At 42.2% G+C, this 11,380-nt stretch overlaps 1 protein-coding gene and 1 long non-coding RNA gene across 15 annotated transcripts in view; one reads left to right on the top strand and one right to left on the bottom strand.

The window, feature by feature from the left end:
- LOC132011998 (uncharacterized) overlaps positions 1–11,380 on the bottom strand; it is a 79,231-nt gene that overhangs the window by 56,727 nt on the left and 11,124 nt on the right. For 12 of the 14 annotated variants that reach the window (XR_009402490.1, XR_009402488.1, XR_009402484.1 and 9 more), the window contains exon 3: positions 103–213. The exons of 1 other annotated variant lie outside the window; for it this stretch is intronic. This is a non-coding gene — a long non-coding RNA (uncharacterized LOC132011998). Of the gene's footprint in view, positions 1–102; positions 234–11,380 lie in introns of all 14 variants that reach the window. One more of the 14 variants, XR_009402493.1, reaches the window with a different exon arrangement.
- On the top strand, positions 2,804–9,895 carry LOC132012544 (5-hydroxytryptamine receptor 3E-like). The gene is made up of 8 exons (XM_059392595.1): positions 2,804–2,870; positions 4,561–4,727; positions 7,687–7,796; positions 7,967–8,136; positions 8,462–8,622; positions 8,952–9,156; positions 9,322–9,537; positions 9,666–9,895. The coding sequence occupies exons 1-8, from the start codon at positions 2,804–2,806 to the stop codon at positions 9,893–9,895; spliced, it is 1,326 nt and encodes a 441-aa protein (XP_059248578.1).

Raw genomic sequence — 11,380 nt, 5'->3', positions numbered from 1 at the left:
AAAGAAAGAAAGAAAGAAAGAAAGAAAGAAAGAAAGAAAGAAAGAAAGAAAGTTAGTTTATAATAAATGACCTCTAAATTACCTAAAGATACATATTCTCACCTTTTTTTTTTTTTCCAAATGAGGTTTTCATCGCTTATCTTCTGACATCATTAGCAAGTAGACTGCAGATTGACATGTCTCTGAGTTGGCCATCCACTCCTCCATCTCAGACTAAAAAAGGTAGCCAAAGACTTGAGGCCAGTGGTACAGAGGAAAGGTCATATGCAAGGAACTGAAACACCAAGCCTGTGTCACATATCAGTATGGAGTCTAAATTTGCACTACTCATATGATGTGGGATATTCTTTTTTTTTTTTTTTAAAGATTTTATTTATTTATTCGACAGAGAGAGATGACAAGCAGGCAGAGAGGCAGGAAGAGAGAGAGGAGGAAGCAGGCTCCCTGCTGAGCAGAGAGCCCGATGCGGGGCTCGATCCCAGGACCCTGAGATCATGACCTGAGCCGAAGGCAGCAGCTTAACCCACTGAGCCACCCAGGCGCCCCTGATGTGGGATATTCTTAACACACACACACACACACACAAAGAAATGACTGGACCTGGTAAAAATCCAAAGGCTATGTCAGAGGCAAATGACAATTTTCTTTGTAGGGAAACTTCACAACCCAAGCACATGAAACTCCCACTGAAATGACCTCTTACTGAAGATGACTGTACAGTCAAGAGTCACAAATCATGAGGAAACGAACCACATAAGACAAAGCTAGCAAAATAGTTAGCATACCAAGAACTAGATATAATAAAACAATCAGAAAGGAAATGTAAAACAAATACGCTCTACCTTAAGAAAATTCGGAAAGTTCTACTTAATATGGATATTTTATTGAGCAAGGAACAAACTGTTGGAGAATAGGGAGACTTCTGAGCCAAAGTAGTTAAGAAACTAAAATCTCAGCAGTTACAGCTCAGTTTATAAAGCATGAAATGCGGGAGTGCATTTTCTATTGTGACTGGTTACTAGAACCTTACACTCTTTTTCACCGCAGGCTTACTCTGTAGCTAATTAGCTAGGAAGGTTTGCTTTTTGTTTTTTCCCCTTAAGTAAGCTCTACGCCCAATGTGGGGCTTAAACTCACCACTCTAAGATTGAGAGTTGGGGCATACTCCACCAACTGAGCCAGCCAGATGCCCCATGGCTAGGAAGCTTAAAGGTCATGCTGACATGAAGAACTCTTAACTTTTGTTTAAGGTCAGAGTAAGAATTTGGGGAAATCATGATAGTTTTAAGTTTGTTGCATTATTGTGAGTGTTTGGTCTAGGAATATATTCAAACTGTGATCTCCATTTTGGTTTTGCTTTAACAGTTCCAAATAATAAAAGACTAAAGAAATATTAGAAACCAAAATGAAAGAACAAGAAAGAAAGAAAGAAAGGGGGGGGAGAAAGGAAGGAAGAAAAGAAAGAAGGAGGGAAGGAAGAAGGAAGAAAGAAAAGAACCAAAAAGATTGGCTTTGGGGCACCTAGGTGGCTTAGTGGGTTGAGCCTCTGCCCTCGGTCATGATCTCAGGGTCCTGGGATTAAGCCCTGCCTGGGGCTCTCTGCTCAGCGGGAAACCTGCTTCTCCCTCTCTCTCTGCCTGCCTCTCTGCCTACTTGTGATCTCTCTCTCTGTCAAATAAATAAATAAAATCTTAAAAAAAAAAAAAGATTGTTTTCTTAAAAGAACCAAATAGAACTTACAGAAACAAAAAATATAATCACTGAAATTAAAAACTCAGTGGACAGATTAGGCAATAGTTTAAATATAATTAAGAAGAAAACTTACCTGGAAAGTAGATCTGAAAGAATTACTAGGGACATAGACAAATGGATAGAAAATATGAAAGAAGGGTTTGTTAAGCAGAATAATGGTCCCCAAAGGATGTCCACATCCTAATGTCTGGAACCTGTGAATATGTCAAATGGAAAAGGGTGAAGTAAGGTTGCAGGTGGAATTAAATTGGGTAATTGACTGACCTTGATAGAGGGAGAGAATCCTGGATTATCCAGGTCAGGCTATTGTAATCATAGGGGTTCTTAAAAGTGAAAAAGGAGAGAGAAGAGCATGGGAAGCAGAGAGATGGCAGTGTAAAAAGTCCTGTTAATGTTGATGGCTTTAAAGATGGAAAAATAGGACCATGAACCAAGGAATGCAGGCAGCCTCTAAAACTGGAAAATATAAGGAAATGAATTTGTTCCTAGAGCCTCCAGAAGAAATGCAGCCCTGGCAAAATCTCAGTGAGACTCATTTCAGACTTCTGGCCTACAGAACTGTAAAATAATAAATCTGTGTTTTTTAAAGCCAACTAAGTTTATGATTTGTTACAACAGCAGTGGGGAAACTAATGTGAGAGTTTAAAGGCATGTAAGGTAAAGGGAAATGATGCAACATATATCTAATAAGAGAAAAAGTAGAGGGAATATACTATTTTTTAAAGGGCTGAGAATTTTCCAGAATTGAAGAGATGAGTCTTCAGATTGAGAGATCACACAAAGGTCTGAGTGTGGTACATATCAGCTAATACACAACCATACCCAACATTATAGTGAAATACAGAAGAGGGGAAGTCTTAACAGCAAACAGAACCTCCGGCATGGGCAAGAAAAAGACAACCAGAACTCTCTTCCCAGGAAGGTAACAAATATCAGTGGTCAACCAATGCTATCAGCATTCAAAATCAGACTCTAGGTGTGGCCTCTGATCCTTTTTCCTGTGGTTTCCCGGGTGCTGGTACACTCCTGGAGATGAATTTAGACAAAGAAGATGGAAGGAAGCTGGTTCCAGAAAGAGAGATTCCCCTTCTTCCTTGTTCTCAATCTTCTGCTTCAAGGTAAGAAAGGGGCAACAACAGGGAAGAAGTGAAGACTCTCTGTAAACACCTAGAAACTTCTTACAAATCTCCAACTCCTAGAGATGATCTAAAATGGGCATTGTTATTTCATAATTTTGTTATAATAATGCCTGAACAGACATTACATCTCTGAAAGACAGAGAATATCCTTCCAGAGATGTGCCACACAGGAACACTTCCATTTTTCTTCCCATGAACCATCCCTGCTTGTCTTCTTTTCCATTTGACCTAAATGTACACCCATCTTTCTATACACAGATATGATTCTTTTTCCCCACAGCTATGAAACCAACCCCATTGCAGCAAAGTGCTCACTTTTAGCCTTAACTTCCTCATCCACCTACAAGATCCAAGTTCCCTAGGTTAGTAAGATGCCAGAGGGTAAGAGGTGGAGAGTGAAGATGGAGTAAGCCTATCTTTCAAGGAGTGATCATGGTAGAGTGGAAAGAACATGGGATTTGGAGACAGATGAACCTGGGTTTGAATATTGGTCCCTCACTTGACTCCTTATGTAACCTTGGGCAAATTGGTTGACTTCTCTGAGCTCGTTTCCTCATCTGTAAAATAGGACCTACCTTGCAGAGTTGTGAGGATGCAATGAGAGAAGTGAGTAGCACAGTGGCTGCCCGGCATTTGACAGGTATCAATAAATGTCATCTCTCTCCCTTAGGTTGTCATGTAACTTCTGGATAGGGGGAAATAGGGGAGGGCTGAACCAAAGGTGGCCAATACAAGAAAGAGGAACAAATTGTACACCTAGTCTACTCAGTAGAAAACATTAGAAATGGAAATTCATTGCTCATAGAATGATTTAAGGATTTCCCTGGAGAACACCGTGACTCTGGGAATGGATAAGGCTCAATGTCCTTGGCACACAGCCCTCTCTCTCATTCCAGCTTGTTGTAACTCTAGCAAATTTCTACCAGTAGAGAATTGGAATATTTACCAGTCAGAAAAGAGGAGAAGGCAACACCACAAAAGCCTCACACTAGAAAACTGATAGAAGACTGGGCAGCAAAATAAGGAGATGGAAGGAACATTGGGGCAGTGAAGGTGAAATAGGTACATTCTCTTTGGGCATCACCCCCTAACAGAATCCTATCCAATGGCTATCACTGTCAAAGGGTTTGGTTTGCATATAGATTTGGGCATGCTTTGCATGAAAACAGAAAGGTTAGGAAGAAGGCCAGAGCCCTAACTCAGCTTACCACATTAGCTTCCATCATTTGCCTTCTAGCCCAACCCATCCTCCCTGGCCTTGGTGGGCAGCACCCAGCCTCTGGGCCTCTCTTGGAGCTCTCCCTCCCCCAATCTCTATTTCATCAATGGGGGTGTATGCTGCAGCAGCATCAAACAAATTAGGGTTCAGATCAAGTCCAGTTTCTGCCCCTAAATATTTGATGTCAGGAATTTAATTCCTCTCACTGAAACTCAGTTGACTCATTTATTACATAACGATAAAAATAATTTCTACCTGATAGGGGCCTGGGAGGGTAAAATGAGGTAATTTGTTGAAAGGGTTTAGACTATGCCTGGGACATAGTCAATGCTCAATAAATATTAGCTATCATTATTATCACAGGCTACCCCCACGATCCTGTCATAGGGCCCTCTCATAGGCAACATGAGATTTCTCTCCCTCTCCTCACACATTCTATGTCCTCTACAGGAAGGAGCAGTACCTTCATCAACAACTGCTCAGGGTCTTCCCAGGATGGCATGTATCCCACTGTTCTGGAGTCAGTGTTCAACAGGAAGGCCTTCCGTCCAGTCACCAATTTCAGCATCCCCACCCTAGTCAACATCTCCTTCACTATGTCTGCCATTCTAGATGCGGTGAGTGCTGATACCTCTAGCCCTTAATTTTTTCCCACCCTGGCAAGGCAAGCTCAAAAGCCCTTGTCCACATTTCAGCTTCCTCTCTCATTGCTATCTGGAATCTGCCCAATGAGAATCTCAGAGAAACTATGTCTGGTTCAGCAGGATGACATATTAACAGCACTAGAAGAGAATTTCTTTTCTTAGCCAGCAATTCTCTACGCTGGCTGCATATCACTGTTCAGGTTCTGCTCCCAGAGGTTCTGATTGGATGAAACCCAGACTTTGGTATTTTTAAGCTCCTCAAGTGATTCTAAGATACAGCCAGGGTTAAGAAGTCCTCCTGTGAACTCTCATTCATGGTCCAAAACATCTGTTTTAATCAAGCTTTTGTCCTTGCCCTACATCTTGGCCTTGATCATAGCACCATTTTGACATATCTTGGGGGTTGGTAAATAGAAGTGGGGAGTGGGAGGAATGGACAGACTTCTTAGCAGCATCACACGGGAAACAGGAAATTCTTTTGACAAGATGAGAAACTACAGCTCTTGTCATCGTTCCTGTGGCTGGATGGTCAATTCTGTTTATTCTCTCCCTTCATTAATAGTCAGAAAGGATTTTAAGCAAAGATATAATTATGACCTTTACGTACCTAACAACATAGCTTTGAAACACATGATGGGGGCACCTGGGTGGCTCAGTCCATTAAATATCTGCCTTTGACTCAGGTCATGATCCTGGGGTCCTAGGATCAAGCCCTGCATAGGGCTCCCTGCCCTCTGCCTGCTGCTCCCCCAACTTGTGCGCTCTCTCTCCCTCCCTCTCTCTCAGATAAACAAATAAAATCTTCTTAAAAAAAAGAAAGAAAGAAACACATGATGGAGAAACTTAAAAATCTACAATCACAGTGAGAGGCTTCAATATACTCCTTTCAAAAGTCAAGTAGAAAAAGAATAAAAATATTGTGATTTTTAACAGCACAGTTAAGAAACTTGATTTAGGGGGTGCCTGAGTGGCTCAATTGGTTGAGTCTCCAACTCTTGTTATTGGCTCAGGTCTTGATCTCAGGATCCTGAGGCCAAGCCCCATGTTAAGTTCCACGCTAGGTGTGGAGCATACTTTAAAAAAAAGGGGGGGGGGACTAGATTTAATAAACTTTGTGCCAATGAATATGCATAATCTCTTCTGACACAAATGGAATATTGTCCCACACTGACCATATTCTTGACCACAAAGATCTCAATAAAGTCGAGAAAGCAGAAATTATCTAGACCACAATCTCTAATCACAATACAAAAAAATGAAACTAATCAGGAAAAGATAGCACTCCCCAAGAAAACCTTATTTCTTGGGAATTTAAAATTAAACTTCCAAATACTTTGGGCTAAAGAGAAAATAAAACAGGGGCACCTGGGCAGCATAGTCAATTAAGCGTCTGGCTCTTGGTTTCAGCTCAGGTTGTGATCTCAGGGTCATGATACTGAGCCATGCATCAGGCTCTGCACTCAGCTCAGAGCCGCGTGAGACTCTCTCTCCCTCTCCCTCTCCCTCTGACTCTCCCCCCACGTGTGCACTGATGTGATCTTTCTCACTCTTTCACTTTCTCTCTTTTTCTCAAATAAATAAATCTTTAAAAAATAAAGATAAAATAAAATAAATAAACAGAAATTTTGAACTAATGAGAAATGAAGAGCTCTGCATATGAAAACCTATGAATGTAGCCAAAGTATAATAAGAATATATAAGAAATACATTAAAAATTTTGAATCTTAAGTGCATTAATTAGAAAAAAAGAGGGGAAGATGAAAGTAAATGAAGTAAGTTTCCAGTTTGAAAAGCATGGTTGAAGAGAAGGAAAGAGGAGAAAAATAATAGTAATGATCACCTAATCTTGCTCTCAAAGTGTAGTTCCCAGATGGGCAGCACTGGTTGATTACACCATCTGGAAGCCAAGAAATGCACACAGTTTTGGGTCCCACCCAGCACGATCAACCATCCCAGCATGCCCAAGACTGAGTAATTCTCAGGACATGGAATTTTCAATGCAAAAACTAACAAAATCCTGAGCAAATCAGGATGAGTTAGTCACCCAAGCAAATGAATCAGAATCTACAGTTCAAGAGGATCCCCAGGTGTTTTATATGCAAAGTGAGAGTTGAGAAGCACTGATCTAGTACAAGTCTTTGCTTAATGTGCATAGAGCTCTCTGTTGTGGCTGTGGTTCCACAAACTACTGCTGCTGTTGAAAGCGTCCTGAGACCACACAAGCCCACCCAGAACTAGACAATCCTAGAAAACAGTTTTCAAAGAAGATTGCCAGACTTGGAAAAGAGAGTTTGGAAAGGTCATCCCAAAGACAAGGGAGGGTGGTGCCTGGCACCTGCCAAGGAGTGGAAGACCACTAAGCCTCTTGGGTTCAAAAAACCCAAGGGCTTGTTCAAGGTCTCCTTGCAATAAAGTCTGGTAAATGCAGTCTGGAAGACAGCTGAAGCCATGCTAGATATTAATACATAATGCCTATGACAACATTACAGTTTCAAAATCCACTGATAAGCCTTATTTCATTTGATACCTACTAATCTCCTTATTTCACACTAGGGAAATTCTAGCTCAGAGGTGCTAAGTTATTGATCTTTCATCTCTGAATCTCATTCCTACTGAAGAAAGGAGAGGATTTCTCTGGTCACCAGTAATTTCTCATGGAAATGGGAAAGGAGAGTGATCAAAATTTATGAAGAAATGGATGCAGAGTGCTTCAATTCTATCTGTAATTCTTACTTATTGAAAAAAAAGCCAAAGTAACTTATCAAAATATTTATTCCACAAAGTTGAGTAATAGAAACACATGTTTATTATTTTATATATTTTTTATGTGCAGGAAATATTTCATAACCTTTTTTAAAAAAAAAATCAAAGGACAGGAAAAAACAGCTTCAATTCATATAAGGCTCTCACCTCTTTTACACCTGGGTTCTAGGTCTGGGATAACCCATTTATCAGATGGAACCCAGAGGAATGTGAGGGCATCACGAAGATCAGTGTGACAACCAAGAATCTGTGGCTCCCAGACATTTTCATCGTTGAGTTGTGCGTATAAAGGGCTGGGGAAAGGCAGAGGGAAGCCCCATTTTCTGGACTCAGTAGAATTTACAATCTACCATTGGAGTCACTACAAGCGGTCTTAAATGGCTGAGAAATGATCAGAAAGGTAAGAGGGAAAACTGTAACACCTGCATCCCACTCCATCTCTCTTACAGCATGGATGTAGATAAGACCCCAAAAGGGCTCACGGCATATGTAAGTAATGAAGGTCGCATCAGATATAAGAAACCCATGAAGGTGGCCAGCATCTGTAACCTAGATATCTTCTACTTCCCTTTTGACCAGCAGAACTGCACACTCACCTTCAGCTCATTCCTCTACACAGGTAAGTTGTGATGGAGTCTCAGAGATGTGGGTGAATGAGAGAAAACAATAAAACAACAAAAAATAAAATATTAAGAAATTATGAACAAATGGTGACCAAGGTGTGTGGGTAGAGCAAAGATTAAGGCTCTATGGATGTTTAAATATTTTTCCATAAAGGCAGATCCGAAATCTATCTTGTTGATTACCACCCTAAGCTCTTTCAAAGTTTCTGCCATATGGTAGATACACAAAAATATGTGTTTAATGAAAAGACAAAAAAAGAGAGTGCAGTTGAGTCAACAGGAAACTGTATCCTTGGGAAATGATCTGGATCTCCCTTTTAGTGGAGAACATGTTGCTCGGCATGGAGAAAGAAGTGTGGGAAATAGCAGACACATCCCAGGACATCGTTCAAACCCATGGAGAGTGGGAGCTCCTGGGCATCAACAAGTCCTCCCCAAAGATGTCCCTGGGCACCAGCCTGTATGATCAGATCATGTTCTATGTAAGTTCAGAGGCCCTTGCTTTTTCCTTCCTTCCTTGCTTCTACTCTTACCTACAATCTCCATCAAGAGGGTATCTCCCAAGTTTCAGTTTTACTTCTGCCAGGCCTGAACCTTCTCTCTTGGCTGCCCAGCCATGCTCTTTTTCCTAAAGCTCACTTCTCTGGCCTTAATCGCCCATGGCAGGTTCTATACTTAATTATGAAGCTGAATTCTGCATACCTAAAGATCTTAGAGTGATATCAGACCAACAGGAAAGGCAGAGACACAATCACTACTATTCCTGGAAGTCTCCAAATCCCTTATCCACTTCCCTCTCTTTCCTCTCAAGGTGGCCATCAGGCACAGGCCCAGACTCTACATCATAAACCTTCTGTTGCCCAGTGGCTTTCTGATTGCCATCGATGCCATCAGCTTCTACCTCCCAGCAGAAAGCGGGAATCGTGCCCCATTCAAGATAACCCTTCTTCTGGGCTACAATGTCTTCCTGCTCATGATGAATGATTTACTCCCCACCAGTGGCACCCCCCTTATCAGTATGTCCTCTCCAGCCATTGGGAAAAGAAGGGTGGGAAAGACTGACTGAACTAGCTCAGGGAAGGGAGTTATCCTGGGAAAAGGAGGTTCTCCAGGATATGATTGGAAGAGAGAAGTCCTAGGTTGGTGCCTCTGGCCCACATGTAGGCCTACCTTCCCTCCAGGTGTCTTCTTTGCCCTGTGTCTGTCCCTGATGGTGGTGAGCCTGCTGGAGACCAATTTCATCACCTACCTGCTGCACCTTGCCACCACCCAGCCCCCACCCATGCCTTGGTGGCTTCATTCTCTGCTCCTCTGTTGCACCAGGCCAAGAAAATGCTGCCCCACTGCACTCCAGAAGAGAAATAAAGGTCTGGCCCTACTCCCTGCCCACCTTCCTGGTAAGGGGTCAGCACTGCACACATTACCTCTTCCCACACAGTTTTTTCTCTGCTCCTACCTCCTTCCCTGTCCCCCTTCCTCCCCAGGTGAACTTCATGGTCCTAACTCAGTCTCTGTTTCTCTGTAGGTGTGAAGGAGCCTGTGGAGTTGGTGGGGAACGTGTCAGGTCCCAGAGAGGCAGAGTTAAATGGGTGGCCTCAATCAACAAGGGCCCAGGAGGAAGATGAGACTAAGAAGCAGCACTTGGTCAACCTATGGGTGCAGTTCAGCCACAGGATGGACACCCTGCCCTTCTGCCTCTACCTGCTCCTCATGGCCACCTCTGTGGTCACAGCCATTGTCCTCCGGAACAACTAGCCATGATGTCTATCTGCTCCTGCTCTTGCTCCAGCCAAGAACTGCTTCTGGGTTCCAGAGACCAGTCAGGTTTTTGCCTTGTTGACTACCAACTGTCACAGCCCAAAGATGACCAGTTCCCTGTTGCATTCCATGCATCTCAATCCAGACCCACTGATCAGTCTCAACCAACTCCAGACATTTTCCTCTTGCATCTGCATTCTATAGACTTCCCTCAGTCTTCCCTTGAAGTTCTAGACTCCCCTATGTCTTCTCCATAGCAGTCCCACCTCCTCTGCTTGTTTACTTGTCCCAATAAATCATTCTACAGAGATCTCTGGTTCTTTATCATGTTTTCAGATAGCAAATTAACTATTCAGGACTGATAGTTGCAAAATACCACCTGTGCATCCCTCTGCCTGTGATAAAATTTTGATGTCATAACAGACTATTCTCTTACCTTCAAGTCCAATGTGACAATAGTCCTGTCTGGGAAGTTTTAATTTTCTTAGGCATTTTACTTTATTTTTTAAAGATTTTATTTATTTTTATTTTAGAGAGAGAGCAAGTTTGAGCAAGTTTGGGAGAAAGAGAGGGAGTGGGAGATAATCTCTAACAGATTCTGTGCTGAGCAGAGCCTGATGCAGGGCTTGATCTCAGGACCCTGTGATCATGACCTGATCCAAAACCAAGTTGGTCGCTCAACCTACTGAGCTACCAGGCACCCCACTTAGGGATTTTAAAAGACATATTTCTGGGACGCCTGGGTGGCTCAGTTGGTTAAGCAGCTGCCTTCGGCTCAGGTCATGATCCCAGGGTTCTGGGATCTAGTCCCACATCGGGCTCCTTGCTCGGCAGGGAGCCTACTTCTTCCTCTGCCTCTGCCTGCCTCTCTGTCTGCCTGTGCTCACTCGCTCTCTCTCCCTCTGTCTCTGACAAATAAATAAATAAAATCCTTAAAAAAAATTCTTTAAAAAAAAAGACATATTTCTTACTTGTAGATTCTTTTATTTATCTTTTTCACTATTGTAAAGGCATACTGTAGAGATATTACAGGTTAGGTTCCAGAACATCACAATAAAGCAACTATCACAGTAAAAGTAGTCAATGAATTTTTTTACTTCCCAGTAGACATAAAAGTTATGTTTGAATTATACTGTAGTCTATTGAGTGTTCAATAGCACTATAGCTATTTGAGTCCGTTGAGCATCTGCCTTCGGCTCAGATCATAATCCCAAGATTCTGGGATCAGGCCCTGAATCAGGCACCCTGCTCAGTGGGGAGTCTGCTTCTCCACATCCCTCTGCTCCCCTCCAACTCACACTCTCTCTCAAATAAATAACTAAATCTAAAAAAAAGTGCATACCTTAATTTAAAAGTACTTTATGCTAAAACACACTAACCATCATCTGAGCTTTCAGCAAGTTGTAATCTTTTGACTTTAGAGGATCTTGCTTCAATGCTGATGGCTGCTGACTGCTGAGGGTAGTGGCTGCTGAAACTTGA

Source organism: Mustela nigripes, chromosome 2, assembly GCF_022355385.1.
Source record: "Mustela nigripes isolate SB6536 chromosome 2, MUSNIG.SB6536, whole genome shotgun sequence".
NCBI classification, from domain to species: domain Eukaryota; kingdom Metazoa; phylum Chordata; class Mammalia; order Carnivora; family Mustelidae; genus Mustela; species Mustela nigripes.
The sequence above is the reverse complement of the archived record's forward strand: the minus strand, read 5'-3'. Positions and strand labels throughout refer to the sequence as shown.

Coding starts and splice junctions, on each gene's coding strand:
- LOC132012544 (XM_059392595.1), top strand. CDS start 2,804: ATGGAAGGAAGCTGGTTCCAGAAAGAGAGATTCCCCTTCTTCCTTGTT. Junction 2,871..4,560: donor TCTCAATCTTCTGCTTCAAG/GTAAGAAAGGGG, acceptor TGTCCTCTACAG/GAAGGAGCAGTACCTTCATC. Junction 7,797..7,966: donor GACATTTTCATCGTTGAGTT/GTGCGTATAAAG, acceptor TCTCTCTTACAG/CATGGATGTAGATAAGACCC.